The sequence below is a fragment of the Capra hircus genome, chromosome 5 (genome assembly GCF_001704415.2).
Source record: "Capra hircus breed San Clemente chromosome 5, ASM170441v1, whole genome shotgun sequence".
Classification (NCBI taxonomy): domain Eukaryota; kingdom Metazoa; phylum Chordata; class Mammalia; order Artiodactyla; family Bovidae; genus Capra; species Capra hircus.
In genome coordinates this window covers 102,883,688-102,905,487 of record NC_030812.1, presented here as the reverse complement: position 1 = coordinate 102,905,487, position 21,800 = coordinate 102,883,688, and the positions used below count along the sequence as shown (strand labels likewise).

Genomic DNA, 21,800 nt, shown 5'->3' with positions numbered 1-21,800 from the left:
CCCAGCCTCTGGGCTCTGCCACCACTGGCCAGGACGTCCAGGCTCCCACCTCCCTCCCAGGCCTCCATCCCTCTGCTCGGCTGGCAGGCTGACTGGCCGCCATGCGCCTGCCGTGGGCCACCTCCCACAGCGGCCTGGCCTGGGGGTTACTCATCCTGGGCATCTGGGGTCTCCTGGCCGCGGCCCAACCCCAGCTGGAGAGGGAGGGGCCCATGCAGGTAGGTGGGGGCGGGCTTGACTAGGGGAGAGGGGTCTGGGCCATCCTCTCTGATGTCCCTCTGCTCCTCCCAGCTGACCCCTGAATAATTCTCCCCCCGATTCCATCTCTTCTTGAAGGGGCTCCCATACCACACAGAGAACCAAAGCTGCGGAGACCAGGAAAAGGAGTACTACGAGTCCAAGCTTCGCCTCTGCTGCTCTCGATGCCCCCCGGGTAAGAGGCCAGGACCAGAGGAAGTCTGGGACAGGGAGGCGGGGTACAGGGGGCTCCAGCCCACCTTGCTGCCTCAGATAGACACCGGACACCAGCTCCCAGGGAAATCAGCTGGCAGAAACAGAGAGCAAGAGACACTGGCCGGCCATCCGATGTAGGCACCGGGACAGGCCCAGGGTCACGCAGCAAGCAGCAGAGGGCACCGTGGGAACCCCAGTCCCCTGAGCCTTCTCTTGCCCCACTCACAACCTAGGCATGCACATCTCCACCAAATGTAGCCGCCTCCAGAACACCGTCTGTGCCACGTGCCCCGAGAAGTCGTACAATGAGCACTGGAACCATCTCTCCTTCTGCCAGCTGTGCCGCCCCTGTGACAAGAGTGAGTGGGGTGTTCCGGGGTGGGGGCGGGGGGCTGGGACGTCCTGGAGCGCAGCCCCTGTGCCGAGCACCCCCCTCATCACCCCTGCAGTGCTGGGCTTCGTGGAGCTCATGCCTTGCACTAGCAACCGCAAGACCCAGTGTCACTGCCAGCCGGGGATGTACTGCGTCTTTTGGAACTCTGAGTGTGAGCACTGTGAGCCACTCTCCGACTGCCCGCCTGGCACTGAGGCCGAGCTCAAAGGTCAGAGGTCACTGGCAGCAGAGGGTGGGAAGGAGGCTGGGCAGGCGCTCGTGAATGGGTGCAGGGTGCTGTGTCCATGGTGATGCCCCAGGTGGCTAGTTCTCTGTGTAATAAAATGCTTCTCCCTGCCTGAGAAAGGCTCACACATGGAACCTGCAGAGAAATGGAGTTGGGACGGTGCAGGGTTCAAGGTCCTTCCAGCACTGAGAGGAAGCTGGACAATGGGGAGAGAAGGAAAGATGCTGCAAAGTACAGACTGGGGAGGGTGGGTGAGTAGGGGGCCGTCCAGCAGGTGTCATAGAAGCCCACAGCTGGACAGAAGCCCCCTGTGCCCACTCATCCTGGCTGCCCCACGCTTCTCTCCTGCCAGATGAAGTCACGGAGGCTAACAGCAACTGTGTCCCCTGTAAAGCTGGACACTTCCAGAACACCTCCTCTCCCACCGCCCGCTGCCAGCCCCACACCAGGTGAGGGTGCCCAGCCTGCATTCCTCCGGCCCTCCCAGCCCCAGCCAGTGACAGCCCACCTCACGCTCAGCTCCACAGACCAGCTCCACTTCCAGCCGGGAGACCCCCTGAGCTGGGCTCTTTCCTCCACAGGTGTGAGGACCAGGGCCTCGTGGAGGAAGCCCCGGGCACCCCCCAATCTGACACCAGTTGCAGAAATCCACAAGAGCCCTCCGACATGCCAGGTGAGGAGGGGCCAGGGGCATGGGGAGGGGGCATCTGGGAAAATGCCTTAATTCCATCCATCTAAAAAAAATGGGAAAATGATGAACCCTTTCCTCTCAGAGTTAAGGCAAGAAGCTCTTCAAAGAAAAACTGGAGTATCCCGGGGCCAGGTTACTTACACACGTGTATGTGTATACACGCACTTTTTAAGTTATATGTTCTACATGTAACTTAAAAGTTACATACAATAGTACGTCTACACAGAGACATAGATACAGATGTAACTATAGATCTATAGATATAGATATAACTGTACCTGATATCACTGTTATCATTCTGGACATGCCTCCTTCCCATAACCCATTTACTGAGCATAGTAGGTTACAGTTTCCATCACTAGAGAGAAGATTCCACCTTTGATGCTTTCTTGGTCTTTCCTTTGGAATTATTGCTTTCCTTGCCTGAAAGAATAGGCATGCTCGTGTTTAGTCGCTACAGTCGTGTTCCTGTGGACCATAGCCCTCAGGCTTCTCTGTCCAGGGGACTCTTCAGGAGTACTGGAGTGGGTTGCCATGCCCTCTTCCAGGGGATCTTCCCCACCAAGGGATCAAACTCGCATCTCCTGCATTGCAGGTGGATTCTTTACTGCTGAGCTACCAGGGAAGCCCTATAGAGAATTATATTATGTTTCTAATGACTATCATTGTTATCAATCAAGGGAAAGTTTATTTCCTTAATTTTAAAAAATGGCTGAGCATTTATAATCATAGCTTCCGTTTAATAAGAGCTAGTGCGTTAGACACTTTGTGAACTTGACTTTCACTAACTCATTTAAACCTCGTAATGATCCTATGAAATAGTCCTATTATTATCCTTACTGACAGATGAGGAAACCAATGCCCAGAGAGGTTAGGTGACTTGCCCAAGATCACCCATGTGGTAGTTGGTATTATGAAGACCTGTTGTAGGTCTTTCTTACTCCAAAACCCATGCCATAATACATGCAGACTGTAAAAGATTAGAAAATTCAGATAAACAAAACTAAACTTCACCTACAGAACCATCAGCTGGCATATCCACTCGACATTTTTGAATATATCTTCCCAGAAATTTTTCCACACAATAGAAAAAAATAACATTTTTTCTAAAAGTGGAGTCATTTGAATGTTTGTAACTTAATTTTTCATCCAACTATAGCATAATCTTTTCTACATTCTATTATTAATTTTTAACTGTGTATAAAAAATGATTGGCACTTTTTTTCTTTTTTCTTTTGTATTGGTGGAGACGGCAATGGCACCCCACTCTAGTACTCTTGCCTGGAAAATCCCATGGATGGAGGAGCCTAGTAGGCTGCAGTCCATGGGGTCTCTAAGAGACTGAGCAACTTCACTTTCACTTTTCACTTTCATGCATTGGAGAAGGAATCGGCAACCCACTCCACTGTTCTTGCTTGGAGAATCCCAGGGACGAGGGAGCCTGGTGGGCTGCCATCTATGGGGTCGCACAGAATCGGACACGACTGAAGCGACTTGGCAGCAGCAGCATTGGTGTATAGCTGATGAGGGCTTCCCTTGTAGCTCAGTTGGCAAAGAATCTGCCTGCAATGCAGGAGACCTGGGTTCAACCTGTGGGCCGGGAAGATCCCCAGGAGGAGGAAATGGCAACCCACGCCATTATTCTTGCCTGGAGAATCCCATGGACAGAGGAGCCTAGCTGGCTATAGTCCCTGGGGTCGAAAAAGTCAGACATGACTTAGCAACTAAACCACCACCATAGCTGATTAACGGGGCTTCCCTGGTGGCTCAATTAGTAAAGCATCTGCCTGCAATGCAGGAGACCTGGGTTCAATCCCTGGGTTGGGAAGATTCCCTGGAGAATGAAATAGCAATCCATTCCAGTATTCTTGCCTAGGAAATCCCATGGGCAGAGGAGCCTAGCAGGCTGCAGTCCATGGGGTCTTAAAGAGTCGGACACGACTGAGCAACTAAAGCACCACCACCAGAGCTGATTAACAATGTTGTGATAGTTTCAGGTGTACAGCAGAGGGACTCAGCTATATATATATATATATATATCTCCATTCTCCCCCAAACTCCCCTCCCATCCAGGCTGCCACATAACATTGAGCAGAGTTCCATGTGCTATACAGTAGGTCCCTGTTGGTTATCCATTCTAAATATAGCCGTGCGTACGTGTCCATTCCAAAGTCCCGAACTATCCCTTCCCCTCATCCTTCCCCTGTTGGAAGCACACATCTTTTGATGCTAATAGGTCTTCATGTCCTTGGCTCTGTAATTCTCAGATTGGTATTTAGAGCTTGACTTTCAGAGAGTACATAAGCTAATCTCCTCATTTTGTATATGAAAAACACACAACTGAGCAGGAACCCAGGTCTAATTCTTCCCCACACCTCCTACTCTGGACTCACTTAGGCCACAGAATTAGATGAACCACCAAGGGTGAACTCCCAGTGTCTAAACGTCCAGGTCCGCAGGTGACAGAAAAAGTGACAGGCATAGTGGACTCCATGCTGTCAATGGCAGCACAAGGCCCACAGGAAGACAATGGTTGCCCATGGCTGTACACGGACACCTGAGAAGCCCAGCCTCCCCTTCCCTCCCACTCCTGGGAGCTGCCCCAAGCAATCTCCCAGTGGAGATTCAGCAGCCCCCCTCATCCAGAAAGCCACAGGCAGAGTTCAGCAGCCGGGACACCGACTCTCACCCCTGTAAACACTCCCATGGCTATAGAAGGACAGGTTCAGCTCCTACTGCTGTATATCTTGCTGTCAGATAGTCAAATCTGCAGAAACATGGCTTTACCCCGCAGCCATGTCTGCTCACAACCCCAAGCCCACCCTCCCTTTACTGCCTCCCATTCCCATTTCCAGCCCAAGTGCCTGTCCTCACCCTCACAGGGCTGCCCTTGTGCCGGTGGCCAACCACACTCACCCCAAACATCTCCATCCGAGGCAGAGTCTCTCCTGGTTCTCCTGGTTCTCGGTGGGGGGTGTCCCCCCCACCCACATCAGGCTCTACGCCCCTTCTCTGTAACCCAAGGGAAGTTTCTCCAGCTCCTCCTTTAGGAACTGCAGTGGGTCTACAGGGGAAAGAACTTCCCAGGTGGCACAAGTGGTAAAGAATCTGCCTGCCAATGCAGGAGACGTAAAAGACTCCATCCCTGGGTCAGGAAGATCCCCTGGAGGAGGGAATGGCAACCCCCTCCAATATTCTTGCCTGGAAAATCCCATGGACGGAGGAGCCTGGGTTGGAAAGAGTCAGACAGGACTGAGCAGTAGCAGGAGGGGAAGCCTGCGCCCCGTTTCCTATCTGGGTGGCCTGAGAACTGGAGAGCTGCTCCCTAATTGCCCCATCCACCCGCTGCTCTCCTCGGTCCCTCACGCCTCGTCCTGTCTGCTGTCCTCCAGGAATGATGCTCGTGCTGGCCATCCTGCTGCCTCTGGTCTCGTTCCTGCTCCTCACCACCGTCTTCATCTACACCTGGAAGAGCCACCCCTCTCTCTGCAGAAAGCTAGGTAGGAAAGACTCAGAGGCCAGCAGGGATGTCTGCCTGGGACTGTGCCCATCCAGGTGGGGTAGGGGGCTGGAGAGAATATTCAGCTCCCTCAGGGCCAACACTTCTGCCCCTTCACACCCTCAAGACACCCAGCACTTGTCCCCAACACAGACATCACATTAATCCAGCCCCTTCTTTCTGAGGCTGGAGATAAGGGTAATGACAGACTGATCATCCTGGGAGCCCAGAGTGGGCAGTGCCATACTGTGGGGTGGGGTGTGGAGGGGAAAGCCTGCTGGTCTGAGGCCTGCCATTTCATTTTCTATTCCAGGATCCCTGCTCAAGAGGCACCCAGAGGTAATGGGGAGGCTAGGGAGGCAGCAAGGAGGGGCAGGGGACAGGTGAACAAGGGTGGGGGGCAGGCAGGAAAAGAATCTGCAGCTTCAACATCCATTTAATCATTCAGCTAATAATTTATTGAGCACGCTGTGTGCCAGGCACTATGGAAATAGCAGTGAACAAAGCAAAGTCTCTACCCTCCCAGAGTTTCATACCAGTGGAGCAAGGATAAAGTTAGTCGACTATGTATTAGGTGGTGACAACTAAAAATATAGAGAAGGAAATGGCAACCCACTCCAGTATTCTTGCTTGAAGCAACTGAGCCCAACTGCTAAATAAAGCATGGTGGGGTGGGCGGGCGGGGGGGGGGGACAGTGGCAAGCCATGAGGGTATACTATCTTAGAGTGGACAGAGAGCCTCTGTGGTCAGCTGATATTTGAGCAGAGAGCTGAAGAAAAGAGGGCCAGACGTCAGGATGTAGCAGGGAAAGTGCTCCAGGAAGAGTAAACGTCAAGTGCAAAGGTCCTGAGGCAGGAAGCTTGGTGAGGGCATGGAGCTGCCTAGGCATGGGGTTGGGGTGGGAATTAAAGAAAGATGGAGTCTGAGACCCCCGTCCTTGGCTGGTTCTCGGCCTCTGTCCTGCAGGGAGAGGAATCGAATCCTGCTGATGGAAACTGGGAGCCCCCAAGGTTCAATACACACGTTCCTGACCTGGTAAAGCCGCTTCTGCCTGCCCCTGGAGACTTGGCCCTGGCCTCGGCCAGCGTCCCAGCGAACCCGGGTTTGGAGGAAGAGGTGCTCCAACAGCAGAGTCCCCTGAGCCAGGCCAGGGACCTGGATGCTGAGCCCCCAGAACAAGGCCAGGTGGCCCCTGGTGAGAAGAGGGGACGGGGAGGGAGGGTGGGCAGGGGGAGAGCGTGTGAGCCGGGCAGAAAAGAGGAGACTGCAACAGCCAGTGTCCTGACTACAGAGAAGGGACGAGACTGAAAACCAAGAAAACAGGGAATGAGCGCAGAGCTCAGGAAACCGAAGCGCATGGAGAGGGACAGGGCAGAAAGGGGAGATGGCAGATGGGGCCCTGGGGAAGCCGGAGGCCCGTGCTGGCAGCACGTGGGGGCCCCCCTCAACCTTGACCCCTCGCCCCCTCACTCTGCCTTCCTTCCCACAGGCACCAACGGCATTCATGTCACCGGCGGCTCTGTGACCGTCACCGGCAACATCTACATCTACAACGGGCCGGTCCTGGGGGGAGCCCGGGGCCCCGGAGACCCCCCCGCCCCCCCAGAGCCTCCGTACCCCATCCCCGAAGAGGGTGCCCCCTGCCCTCCCGGGCTCTCCATGCCCTACCAGGAGGATGGCAAGGCTTGGCACCTGGCTGAGACAGAGACACTGGGGTGCTACGCCCTCTGACAGAGCCAAGGACCCAAAGTGTCAGCCATGCCGGACGATGTCTGGAGGAGCCAGGAGAAGGGAGGCTGCCCTCCCCACACAGGCCTGACTGAGGGCCTGGGAAGGGCCCGGAGGGCTGGACCCTGAGGGGCCAGGCCTCAGACATTGCCTCTCTGAGAGCAGGACCGGCGCTGGCTGGGAACGGCGCCCCGGCGGGACTCTCCAGGCCGCCTGAGCAGGCCCGGGACTCCACTGCAGACTCCCTGCCCACTGCGGCTGCACCGGCTCAGCCTCAGGCACAGACAGGGCACGTGACCCTAACCCTGCCCCCTGGCATCTGAATCCCAAGCCTGGCACGGAACGGAGCCAGCCACGCAATCACTCAAGGACTGGGGCCCCCCTGGCAGAGTCATGGTGCTCAACATCCCCAAGCTTCAGAGGCCCTTTGAGGGCCCGCACTTCAGTGGACGGAGGGAGACCCAACAAGAAGCCGGAGTGACAAGGAGGACCACCCACCCCTCCCCTCCTCGACAGGAAAGCGAGTCTCTCTAACCAAGGGCTTGGGTAGGGTTCAAGGTATAAGGGAGTTTTGGATGGGGAGGAAAAAAATTGGTGAGTGTATTTATGAACTGTACCCACATACAAATAAAGAGGAGACTGAGACCTAGGCCCTTGATTTCCTTTGGATTTATAGAGAAACACGATTCCACTGGGGCCATGTCAACGGCACAGGTCAAAACCATGGAATATAAAATGTCATCAACTATAATCCCACGAGGTATTTGTGTGACAGGCTGGTATATGGAATTCAGGTGATGATAGTATTGGACAACAATCTCTGGCAATGTGGCAGGCAGTGTTCTCAATGCCATGCAACCTTACCTATGCACCCCTCACAAAACCCTCAGGAGGCAAGTATGAGGACTATTCCCATTTAATATATGAGGAGACTGAGGCCCAGAGAGGATAAGTCAGTTGCCCAGTTTAGCTGTACATGGTTGGGATAGGCCCTGTTAGACTGGGTCTAGAGTCCTACTGGGTAAAAAAGAGAATTTCTCTGAATAGATAAAATGGACTGGTTTTCTCAAATCATCAGACCTCCTCCATACCCTGCAGGTATGAAGTTCTCAGCCGACTCTCAAACCCCCAGGTTCAAAACAAAGCACAAAAGGGTTTGGCAAGGCTTTCCGTTTTGTCTGTTTGGCCGCACTGTGTGACATGCAGCAAACCTCCCCGACCAAGGATCAAACCTATACCCTGCATCGGAAGCACGGAGTCATAGCCCCTGGAACACCCGAGAAGGCCGTATTTGGCAAGGTTGGGTGAAGGGAAAGATCCATACTTTAGACCTAAATTGAGAGGCCAAGTTCACATTCTGCTGATAAAGAGATGGAGGCCGGCCTCCTTCAACCAGAAGAAGCACCGTGACTTTTACTTTATTTCTTCTTGTCTTGCAGGCTTACCTCGCTTTATTGTGGGTTTTTTTTTTTAATAAATCGTGGCAACCCTGAGTTATTGATGATGGTTAGCATTTTTTAGCAATAAAGTATTTCTAAATGAAGGCGTGTATGCTGGTTTTTAGACATAATGCTACTGTACACTTAATAGGCTGCAGTACAGTGTACATATAACGTTTAGATGTAGCGAGAAACCCCCTAAAATTCGTGTGACTCGCTTTATTCCAGTGGTCTGGTATCAAACCACAGCATCTCCGAATGTGCTTGTATTTTCTTTTCTTCCTCCAAAGAACTCCAGATCTTCTCAGGCTCTCTTGTTGTTTGTAAATGTTTGGGGCCCCAGAATTTATCTACTGTGCTGCCCAGTAGAAACCGTCTTAGCTGGAAAGATTTCGAGGAGAGCTGCTGCAGCTGACGGCTCCTTCCATAAAAGGCCACCCTCTGGGTCTAATGTTATGACTGTTGCTGGGGCCCTTCAAGGTGGGGAAGCTCCAAGGCACACACTCCAGGAGTCTTCTGATCCAACCCAGCGGATGGGTTATTTAAGGTTGACCTTGAAAGTATTAAATCTAACTTCCTTTTTTGAGCAGTAAATAATGTGAGCTGTATTTTTAGACAGAGAATGAAAGCCTCCTGCTCTTGCCATAGGCGAGAGCCAGACATCATGATTCCTTAATCGTTGTTTCAGGGTATTTAGACTTTTAAAAAACTATACATTTTTTTTTCCAACAAAATAAAAGGAGGAAACTTATTTTTAAGAAATGGTGCCAGGAGTGAGGAGGGAAGTTTCAAGAGGGAGGGGATATATATATATATATACTTATGACTGATTCATATTATTGTATGACAGAAGCCAGCACAACATTGTAAAGCAGTTATCCAATTAAAATAAAACTTAACGAATAAATCCAGTCCCTTCTCTTCATGGCAAATATATGGGGAAACAATGGAAACAGTGAGAGACTTCATTTTTTTGGTCTCCAAAATCACTGCAGATGGTGACTGCAGCCATGAAATTAAAAGACACTTGCTCCTTGGAAGAAAAGCTATGACCAACCTAGACAGCATATTAAAAAGCAGACACATTATTTTGCCAACAAAGGTCCATCTAGTCAAAGGTATAGTTTTTCCAGTAGTCATGCATGAATGTGAGACTTGAATTATAAAGAAAGCTGAGCACTGAAGAATTGATGCTTTTGAACGGTGATGTTGAAGAAGATTCTTGAGAGTCTCTTGGACTGCAAGGAGATCCAACCAGTCAATCCTAAAGGAAATCAGTCCTGAATATTCATTGGAAGGACTGATGCTGAAGCTGAAATTTCAATACTTTGGCCACCTGATGCGAAGAATTGACTCATTGGAAAAGACCCTGACGCTGCGAAAGATTGAGGACAGGAGGAGAAGGGGTCGACAGAGGATGAGATGGTTGGATGGCATCACCGCCCTGATGGACGTAAGTTTGAGCAAGCTCCAGGAGTTGGTGATGGACATGGAAGCCTGGTGTGCTGCAGTCCATGGGGTCGCAAAGAGTCGGACACGACTGATCAACTGAACTGAACTGAATAAATAAAAAGGGAAACATTTCTTCTAGATGTTTCACAGTTTCACTTTTTAAATTTATGCTTATGAGCCTTTTTGTGTGTGTTTAAGTATGAGGTATGTGTTGAAGTATTTGGTCTTTGCATATAAATGTTTAATTATTCCAGCACCATTTGTTAAAAAGACTGTTCTTTCTCCATTGAATTATCTTTGTTTCTTTGTCAGGTCAGTTGATAATATTTGTGCCACTTTATTTCTGGACTCTGCTGGCTCCATCAGCCTGTGTCTATCCTTTTGCTAACATCACAGTCTTGATTTCTGTAGCTTCCTAAGTCTTGAAATTGGGTGATGTAATTTCTCCAATTATTGTTCTTTTTTTAGTCCCTTTCAGTTTCTTTTCCGCATACATTTTAGAATCCACTTGCCAATTTCTTTAAAAAAAAAAAAAACCTGCTGTGATTTTTGAGTGAAGGTGATTGACTCTATGATTCGAATTGGGGAGAACTGACATCTTCACAATATTGAGTTTTCCAACCCATAAACATATCTTGCCATTTATTTACATCTTTTTTTATTTCTTTCAACAGTGGTTTGCAGTTTTCAGCATACAGATCCTACACATAAGTTTTGTATGCAAGATCTGTACTTTATGGAGAGAGGAAGCTACTATAAATTGTATTTTTAAAATTTCAAATGTTAATTGTATGTCACTGAATATGGAAATATGATTGACTTTTGTATATTGGCCTTGTATCTTACAACCCTGTTAAACTCACTTCTTAGTTCTAGGAAGCTTTTTGTAGATTAATAAAGTCATGTTGTCTTCAAAAAAAACACAGTTATCTTTCTTTCTTTCTAACCTGTATGCCTTTTATTTGTTTTCTTCACTTATTACACTGGTGGGGCTTCCCTTGTGGCTCAGCTGGTAAAGAATCTGCCTGCAATGTGTGAGACCTGGGTTTAGTCCCTGGGTTTGGAAGATCCCCTGGAGAAGGAGAGGCTACCCACTTCAGTATTCTTGCCTGGAGAATTTCCACGGGATCGCAAAGAGTCGGACATGACTGAGCGACTTTCACGATTACACTGGCCATCTTGTATGATATCTTGTATGATATTGAATAGGAGTTCTAGCCACAGACTCCTTACAACAAATTGATGAGATCTGTCAGAGCATTTACACTGAATGTAGCATTTATAGGACAGATTTTTTTAGGTTTATGGAATAGCTATACTCCAGTATTCTTGTCTGGAAAATCCCATGGACGGAGGAGCCTGGAAGGCTGCAGCCCATGGGGTCGCTGAGGGTCGAGCACGACTGAGTGACTTCACTTTCACTTTTCACTTTCCTGCATTGGAGAAGGAAATAGCAACCCACTCCAGTGTCCTTGCCTGGAGAATCTCAGGGACGGGGGAGCCTGGTGGGCTGCCGTCTACGGGGTCGCACGGAGTCAGACACGACTGAAGTGACTTAGCAGTAGCAGTAGCATTAGCAGTATACTAACTATACTACGCATGCTTAGTCGCTCAGTTGTGTTTGATTCTTTGCAACCCCATGAACTATAGGCTCCTCTTGTCCATGGGATTCTCCAGGCAAGAATACTAGAGTGGGTTGCCATTTCTTTCTCCAGGGGATCTTCCCAACCCAGGGGTCTCTACCCGGGTAGACTCTTTACCATCTGAGCCACCATAGGATATGCTTTATCTTGGTTTAATCTGGGTTGAGACAACCCCCTAAAGAACTTCCATAAGTTTGTGGGGTCATAAGATTCCTACACATGAGCCCTTTGGGCTTCAACAGCTAAGACAGAGGGCCATTGCCCCATGGCCGCTTCAACCTCCATCTGTAATAAAATGGTCAAGACAGTCTGTTGGGCCAGGGTACATACAGGCCCTTTCCAAGCTGGGTCCAGCATTATCCAGCATTATTGGTTTTTGCCTGACCCACTTTGCTAAAGCCTCATTGTTTTTCCAAGCTGACTCATCATTTGCTTTGCTCCTGAAAACTCCCTTCACTCTGCCTAGCCTAATTAATAAATCTTTTCTTCTGAATGTCATTCTTCATTAAAGCAAACTCCAATTTGTCCCAAGATACCTAGACTAGCACTTATGTCCTCTAAGGCCTTTACCTGTCCTGTGGGCCAGTCCACTGTACATGTTGTTGCCATTGGGTACTAATGACTCCTGTGCAGTTAGGATATATGTTTTGCATCCAAAAACGTTGAGTCCCCCACACTGGTGTTAGGTGACTGTGGCTCAATGTAAAGAACCTGTCTGCCAATGCAGGAGATGCAAGGGATGATGGGTTTGAGCCCTGGGTTGGGAAGACCCTCTGGAGGAGGAAATGGCAACCCACTCCAGTATTCTTGCCTGGTGGGTGACACTCCATGGGGTCGCAAAGAATGGGACATGACTGAGCACACATACCTGGATGTACTTTAGTCTGAGTGTGCCCTGGGGGCCTCTCACAGTGTCCCATGTCTCAAGGCGGGGCCGGTCTCCGGGAACTCAAGTCCCCCACGTGATGTCCCCCTCTTTTAATTCCACCCAGGACTCATTGTTTTTCCCAATGTTGTGCTAAATAGCTTTCCATCCACAAAACAAGGGTGTATTAGTGCATAGCACCTAATGGGAATGGCACATTGGGCATGCATGCTGCCTTTGTATCTTGTCAGTTATAATCGGGGGCCTTGTTATGAATTTTATCATTAAGATTTATAGTTGCACAACCCCAATTCTGTTGGGAGCCATACACCATCCGGTCTGAAGGCCCAGCAGGAAGCAGTTGTCAGAAACTGCTTCCCAAGTGATACCCTTGGTAATAGATGTAGCCTGAAAAATAGGAGTTCAAAGATACTGGCCAATCACTGCAGCTCCCTTTGGTAATTGACCACTGGTCTAGTTCACCATCATACCATAGGAACAGAAGTCTTCCAGGGCACTGCCCACTCAGTTTTGAAGGTTGCCATTTGACGTTGTCAGTGTTGATCTGAACAAAGGAGGTAAACTGAGGCAAGCTCCGATGACCAGAAATTGAGTTTATTCTGAAACAGTAAAAGAATCGCAATTTGGGAAATGCAATCTCCAGCAAGCTACAGATTGAGGGTTTGGAGTGGGCTGGATTTATTGGCAGGGTCCCAGCAGCAGGTTCATTGGCTTCAGAATGGGGAGAAAACCTTGGTTAGGCGCTCATTGGTCAGGAGATAAGACTGTCTCCATAAGTCAGGCATTTGATGGGAATCAGTTTCTCGTTTTTTAAGTTCCCTCCTCCTGAGTACACGTGTGTCTCCGTTTTCTATTCCCCAGGTTCCATTTCAGATGGAAATCCTATTGTGTATTGGTTTAATATGATTTCAGATCAGCTTATTTATGATGTCAGTGAAGCTGTTTTAATCCACTTGTTCATGGTAAAGACTTTTTTTAAAAGGTTGTTTTAGAAATAAAGTTGCTTGGGAGGGCAATGAATGGGGAGATTGGGACTTAACATGTATACATTATTGATCCTATTTGTTGCTGTTGATTAGTCGCTAAGTCATGTCCAACTCTTTGGCGACCCCATGGACTGTAACCCTCCAGGCTCCTCTGTCCATGGGATTCTCCAGGCAAGACTACTGGAGAGGATAGCCATTTCCTTCTCCAGAAGATCTTCCCAACCCTGGAATCGAACCCGTGTCTCCTGCATTAGCAAGGAAATTTCTTTACCACTGAGCCACCAGGGAAGACTATAAAACAGGCAACTAACGAGAACCTCCTGCACACGGAGCTCGACCCAACGCTCTGTGGTGACTTAAATGGGACAGAAATTCAGAAAAGAGGGGATAAATGTATACGTATAGCTGATTCCCTTTGCTCTCCAATAGAAATTAAACATTGTGAAGCCACTAGACTCCAATAAAAATGTTTTAAAAATAAAGTCTTACTTTTCCTTATTACTTTAAAAAAAAACAGAAAATTGTTTCGATGTAAGAATGAAGTGCCTTGGGTCAGGATGTCCCTACCTCATCTATTGCCTTTGATAAGCCCAAAGAGCTCAACTTCTGAGGGGCCCCTCGGGGGCTTACATGGGTGAGAACACATGGAGAAGCCACTTTGATAAGGAGACATCTAGGCTGTGAGTGCTGAGAGTTGGTGAGAAATATCCAGAGTTCTGTCTGAGCAAAAGCTACCGTTTGCTGATCCAGCTCCATGACAATTTTGAGACACTGGCTCTTGCCCTGGCCAGGCCACTCTTGGTGGTGGTGGTGTTAAAACTGCAGCAGTCTCAGGAAGAGAAAGGACGTCTGTTCCTGCCTCAGAGAGGCAGTCCTCTTAGGCAGTATCGCAGGTAGTGCCTGGAGTCATAACCCACAGTTCCTGGAGTGATAACCCTGGAGCAGCCCTGCCTGCCCCCAGCACTCACACCTTCATTCCCTAGCAACGCTCGTTAGCAATGAGGACTTTCATTTTTTGCACTGGTGGCTGCAAGTCAGCTCTTGGTTCGTCAAGTGTCTCTGCTGAGTACCGACCTATATAAAGACAAACGTTGAACTAAATTTGGAGTTTCTTTCTTTCATCTCCCCCTACCCTGGCAAAAATAGTGTCGTTATTTGTTTGTACTACGTAAATGTATTGGTTTATTAAAAGACATTATCCTGCGGGTGGGGAAGGAGAGCGTGGGACGAATGGAGAGACCTCCCTAGGAACATATACACCACCATATGTAAATAGAGAGCCCGTGGGAATTTGTCGTATGCCTCAGGGAACTCAGACTGGAGCTCTGTGACAACCTAGAGTGGTGGGATGGGGTGAGCGGTGGGAGCGAGGTTCAAGAGGGAGGAGACATACGTACATCTGTGACTCATTTTTGTTGATGTACAGCAGAAACCAATACAATACTGTAAAGCAATTATCCTTCAGTTAAAAATAAATTTAAATAAATAAACTTTACACAGAAATGTTTACAAAGACATTATCCTAGATTCCATATATATGTGTTAATATACTATATTTGTTTTCCTCTTTCTGATATACTTCAGTCTATATAACAGACTCTAGATTCATCCACCTCACTAGAACTGTCTCAAATTCATTCTTTTTTATGGCTGAGTAATACTCCATTGTATACATGTACCACTTCTGCTTGATCCATTCATCTGTCAATGGAAATCACTGTATTGAGCTCTCCTGTCAAGGAGTCCCAGAAACGTCTCCCCGAGACACCCCAGCTGTCTATCCACTCATATGCATATGGCCTTGAGTCCCCAGGTGTGAAGTGGGACCAAGAAGATGCTGGCCTATCCATCAGTCTTTACCTGGATTAAGCTAAATACTGCCCTGCACATCATAATTTTTGCCTTCCGCTTTGCAAAACCCCTACAAAATGGAGTAAATGGAATAAATTAATTTGGGACCTTTTAATGTTGATGGACCAGCAGAGGATCCAATTGGTCCATCGGATAAACTTCAGTAGAGTTTACCAACAGCTATGTTTCAACACCATCAAAAGTCCACCATCATTCCCCTCATTTCTCATAGCCATCTAAAGACTTCTACTCTGCTGGCACAGCTCAGGGTGCTCCCCTCCGTCTCACCCCTTTTTCTTGTTAATTACTTTAATGTTCTCAGTATCAGTAAGAATCACACAAGGGGACTTCCCTGGTGGTCCAGTGGTTGGGAATCCCCCTGCCAATGCAGGGAACACGAGTTTTATCCCTGGTTTAGGAGGATCCCACATGCCGCGCGGCAAGTAAGCCCGTGTACCGCAACTACTGGGCCCATGCACCTAGGGCCCATGCTCTGCAACATGAGAAGCCAGCGCAATGACAAGCCAACACACCACACACCACTAGAGAGTAGCCTCGGCTCACTACAATTAGAGAAAGCCCTGGCTTAGCAAGGAAGACCCGGTGCAGCCAAAAATAAGTAAATAAATAAATTTAATTTTTTTCAAAGGATCACAAGGAAGCTGAAAGAGCAAGTTTGATAGGGCTTCTGCTATTGTTGTCCAGTTTTGCAGCAGGAAAATTATATGAGGCATGCATACTAAAGTGAAATGTGAAAGTGCTAACGCTCAGTCGTGTCCAGTTCTTTGCAACACTATGGACTGTAGCCCACCAGGCTCCTCCATCCATGGGATTCTCCAGGCAAGCGTACTGGAGTGGGTAGTTATTTCCTTCTCCAGGGGAACTTCCCAACCCGGGAATCAAACACTGGTCTCCTACACTGCAGGTGGATTCTTCACTAGCTGAGGCACCAGGGTGTGTCCTAAAGACACCCTCTAATCATAGCATTTCCTACGACCGGATAATGAGCATGTTCATCAGGTCAGTATCTGGGTCATCCTAAAGCCAGTCCTTGGGGCTTGTACATGAAGCATATAAGCCACTTTATCTGGAACGTTCCACTTGGCTTTGATAGGGGGAGTGGAGTACTGCCTCCTCTGAGGATAAATACACTTTACAGCGGCTTTCACCCAGCCATGTGTGATTGTTCAACAGTGGCCTGGCATCAACACAAACATGCTCTTCCGCCTCTGCAATATCAAAACCAAAGACACAGCCCCCAAATTAAACATTCTCACAGTCCATCTCCCTAAACGTTCTTCAGGAAGCCGACGTTCCAGTCTACAAAGTGAGGCAATTCTTCTCCCTGTACTCCCTGGCTTCTGTCGCTTCCTGATTTTGTCCTCCCTCCATGTTGACCAATTTAGAGATAAGTAGAGGCCTTGTTGTGCTTTCTGTTTTCCTGGCACAACTTTTCCCTTTGAGAGCGGCTTTGAAGCTGGTGGCCAACGCTCAGACTGACCTCAGTGTGAGCTTGGTCCAGTATTAAGTCCGTATCACTCTCTCTTATTTTCACTTTCGCTATGTCAGCTAACAGTAACTGTGGGACTGTGTACTTAGCATGCTTCTGATTATTTTGCATTTCCTTATGTACTCAATAAGCCGACTCCTCAGAAATCCAGTCCACCACCGTTTCTAAATCCCTCTGGTAACCATCACCGCAGAGCTGCAGTTTCAGACTACGCGTGACTAGATAGCCATCAGGGATCAGAGGTTCCTCATCTCTCATACTTTCTCTTTCCCAAACCACAAGTTTCCAGGAACCAGGGCTGTTTTAGCAAATCCCACTGCTCTGACAGCAATTAATGGGATCTGTTTCTATTCACGACACTTCTGACACCAAATGTGTGGGTTTTCCACAGCAAGATACCCTCCAGTTCTCTGCAGACACCTACTGGGTGTGTTATTAATACAACTTAGTTCAGTTTTAACACTAAATACTCAAGAGTTAGCAGGTTACCCACACTTCTGTTCAAGGGGCTCAGATCAGGGGTTCCCAAGATCCCTCTCCTCAGGTTCGATAATTCACTATAGCAGCTTACAGAGCTCAGGGAAAGCATTTAGTTTACTATTATAGGTTTGTTACAAAGGAGAAAAATGATCAGCCAGATAAAGAGGTACACAGAACAAGGTCTGGAAGTGTCCAGAATACAGGAGCTACTGCTCCCGTGGAGGCTGGGGAGCACCACCCTCCCAGCTCATGATGTGTTCACCGTCCCAGAACTCTCTGAACCCCGTGGCTTAGGAATTTTTATGGAGTTCTCATCATGTTGTTGCTGTTATTCAGCCACTCAGTTGTGCCCCACTCTTTGCGACCCTATGGACGAAAGCACTCGAGGCTTCCTTGTCCTTCACTATCTCCTGAAACTTGCTCAAATTAGTCTCCACTGAGTCGGTGATGCCATCCAACCAGTTCATCCTCTGTCGCCCCCTTCTCCTCTTGCCCTCACTCTTCCCCAGAAGCAGGGTCTTTTCAAATGAGTCAGCACTTCGCATCAGGTGGCCAATGTATTGGAGTTTCAGCTTCAACGTCAGTCCCTCCAATGGACACCCAGGACTGATTTCCTTTAGGATGGACTGGTTGGATCTCCTTGCAGTCCAAGGGACTCTCAAGAGTCTTCTCCAGGACCACAGTTCCTAGTTGTTCCTCTAGCGAGACCCTTGTTTGCATCTCCCCACTTGGCTTTGCCCCCTTCTTTTGTGCTGCTCCCCAGAGAGAGTCTGTCTCTTGCCAGCTCTCCCAGGTGAGTCTCTGCTGTCTTGGCTGGAGCCTGTTTAACGTTGTGACGGGATGTGGAGGAGGACTTGTGCTGCCTCATGTTATCGCTGAGCTGTGATCTTAGGCTGGCACTGCGAACCTGAGCCTTGGGGCCGGTGTTCCCCCTCTTCTGCAGATGCGCCGCTGGGCCCAGCATGTGTTCCTGCCCTCCCTCAAGGGAAGAGTTTCTTTCCCTGCTCTCCCACCTCTCCCCCGCCCCCATTTCAATGGCTTCCATCAGTGCCTTCAGCCTATGGGTTTTGACAACCTTTCTCTAGCAGATCAAGTCTAGTTTAAGAGGAGCAGAGCTTCACCAGTGACAGCGCCAGAGAGGGCGGGTGGGGGGACTCGCTCAGAACCCTTCCCCACTCCCACTGTCTTCTTTTGGGTGACTGGTGGGGCTCCTGAAGGAAAAGTCTGAAAGAGAATACAAGCCCTTCTGTGTCTCAGCTCCCAGAGGCTCCATGCTTCCTCAATAGCCAATACTAGGCTTTTATTTGTCAAAAAATTCTCATCTAATCCTCTTTCTCAAGCAAGCACATCACAAGTATTATTTCTCCGTGTCAGTGTCTGTCACCTTCTAAATTCCAGGTTAATGGTTGTTCTATGATCTCAATTCTCTGATGAGATCAAAAAGAGTCACATTTTCTCTTTTTTACAAAAATTAATTTATTTATTTCAGTTGGAGGCTAATTACTTTACCACTTGGCGGTGGTTTCTGCCATACATTGACGTGAACCCGTCACGGGTGTTCGTGTGTCCCCGGCCCGAACCCCCACCCACCTCCCTCCCCATCCCCTCCCTCTGGGCTGTCCCAGTACATTGGCTCTGAGCGCCCTGCTTCACGCATTGGACTGGTCATCTAGGCATTTTCTCCTGCAGATGGGAGCAATAATCTTGCCAGACTTTCAGTGCAGATCAGAAGTCCACTAAAGCAGGGGTCCTCAACCTCTGGGATCTAATGTCTGATGATCTGAGGTGGAGCTGATGTAATAATAATAGAAATTAAATGCACAGTAAATGTAATTCGCTTGAATCATTCCAAAAACATCTCCCCTGCATCCATGGAAAAATTGTCCTCCATGAAATTGGTCCCTAGTGCCAAAAAGGACCACAACACTAGAGTGTTAAGCAGAAGAATGAAATGATCACAGGTGTAACTTTATTTCTTCCTTGTTTTATTGAGATATAATTGACATGCAGTGCTGTATACATTTAAGGTGCACAACATAGTGAAGTGACCTACATGCATCATGAAATGATCACCCCAATAATTTTAATGAGTAGCTGTCATCTCAGATACAAAATAAGAGATGTAGAAAAAAAATGTTTTCCTTGTGATGAGAACTTTGAGGATTTGCTTTCTTAATGATTTTCATATATAACTTAGGCACTGTTAATTATGTATATCACATTGTACACTACATCTTTGTGTGCTAAGTCACATCAGTCATGCCTGACTCTGTGTGACCCCATGGACTATAGCCCACCAGGCTCCTCTGTCCATGGGATTCTCCAGGCAAGAATACTGGGGTGGGTTGCCATGCCCCCCTCCAGGAGATCTTCCTGACCCAGGGATCAAACCTGCATCACTCCTGCATTGGCAGGTGGGTTCTTTACCACTAGCACCACCTGGGAAGACCCACACTATGTCCTTAGTACTTATTTATCTTCTAACTGGAAGTTCGAACCTTTTGGTTACTTTTGTCCAATTGCCCCATCTTCTGATAATCACAAATCTGATCTCTTTCTTTCTGTGAGTTTGTCTGTTTCTCAAGCGCAGTTGACCTGCAACACGGTGTCAGTTCCTGGTGCACACCATAGTGATTCGATATTTCTATACATTTCCAAATGATCACCACCAGAAATGTAACCTTAAGTGCTTCTGACTGCAGTGGGGAGAATGGGGTTAGTGGTGGCAAGGGAGGAAGGGTTAGGAGGAGCCCACAGCTGTCATACCTGAAGGAGGGGATGCGCACCTGGGCAAGGCTCATGGCAGTGGGAATGAAAAGAAGACGGATTCCGAGGCTTCTCCAGTGGTCCGGAGGTTAAGACTCTGTGCTTCCGCTGCAGGGGGCACAGGTTTGGTCACTGGTCTGGGAACTAAGATACCACGTGCTGTGTGATGCAGCCAAAAAATACTTTTTTTTTAAATTTTAAATTAAAAAAAGATAGATTCTAGAGATACTTGGGAAGTAGAGTAAATAGAACTGGCTAACAGGTTGGATGTGGGAAGTAAGGGGGAATTGAGCAGACAGGATGCCTCCCATAATTGTGGCCTGAACACTGAATGAGTAATGATGTCATTTACTGAGCTAGAACATTGTGAAGGGTTAGTACACTTGATTATATTAAGACGTAAAGCTTGGACTTCCCTGGTGATACAGTGGATAAGAATCTACCTGCCCATGCAGGGGTCACAGGTTCAGGAAGATTCGACAGGCTTCGGAGCAACTCAGCCCATGCGCCCCAACAACTGAAGCCTTAGAGCCACGACTACAGGCCCACATGCTGCAACCACTGAAACCGCGTGCCCAGAGCCTGTGCTCCGCTCCAAGAGAAGCCACCAAAATGAGGAACCCTAGCACTGACACTACGGAAAGCCCACACAGCAGTGAAGACCCTGCTGCTGCTGCTGCTGCTAAGTCGCTTCAGTTGTATCCGACTCTGTGCGACTCCATAGATGGCAGCCCACCAGGCTCCGCCGTCCCTGGGATTCTCCAGGCAGAAGACCCAGGGCAACAACAACAACAAAAGTAAACCTCCGTGCTTTAAAAGACACTATAAACAAAGGACAGACTAGTAGAAGATATTAACAACTCATATGACTGACAAAGAATTACTCTCCGGCATGTTAAAAAAAAAAATCAGTGAGAACCAGACCATCAGACAGAAAAGAGGACAAAGTGTAAACCAGCAAATCACTCATAAAGAATGCCAAAAAAAATTTCGAAAAAACATTCAGCTTCATCAGTAGTCATGAACATCCACATTAAAATGACAAATACTATTTCACACATCAGAACTAGCAAAAATTAAGAAATCTTATGAGACCAAGAACTGGTAAGGATTTGGTTCCCTGGTGGCTCAGACGATAAGGAATCTGCCTGCAATGTGGGAGACCCAGGTTCAATCCCTGAGTCGAAGATCCCCTGGAGAAAGGAATGGCAACCCACTCCAATATTCTTACCTAGAGAATCCCATGGACAGAGGAGCCTGGGAGGCTACAGTCCATTGGGTCGTAAAGAGTCAAACACGACTAAGTGACTAACACTTTCATTTTGGAGCATATAGAGCTCTCAGGCATTGTTAATGGGACTTTAAATGAATAAGATCATTTTGGAGAGCAAACTGGCTGTAGTTTGCAAAACAGAAGACACATTTTCTTACATGTGATGCACATTTTAGTTCTAGGCGAAGAGAAATTCTTATTCACAGGCATAAAGAGACATTCAGGAGGATGTTGATATGGGCATTGTTTTCTAGTAGTTGAAAAGGTGAAAGCCATATAAACAGAATATTTATACAACTGGAGCATATTTATACAATTTAATATAAAATACAATACTAAAATGTAGTAATACAGTAAATAGTAAAAAATGTTGATACATGTAGCTTTAGCATCAGTTCTGTGACTTTGTTCTTCTATGAAATAAGTTGGCTATTCCGAGTCTTTTTGCCTCTCATAGAAATTTTTTAAAAGCATGTATTTATTTTATTTACTCATTTATTTGGCTGTGTATGGTCTTAGTCG

General features: G+C 48.0%; 1 protein-coding gene across 1 annotated transcript; it reads left to right on the top strand.

The window, feature by feature from the left end:
- LTBR (lymphotoxin beta receptor) lies at positions 102-6,995 on the top strand. The gene is given in 10 exon segments (NM_001314281.1): positions 102-218; positions 337-433; positions 687-812; positions 903-1,055; positions 1,426-1,522; positions 1,655-1,746; positions 5,157-5,264; positions 5,577-5,602; positions 6,231-6,459; positions 6,754-6,995. Coding segments are annotated over 10 exon segments (1,287 nt in total).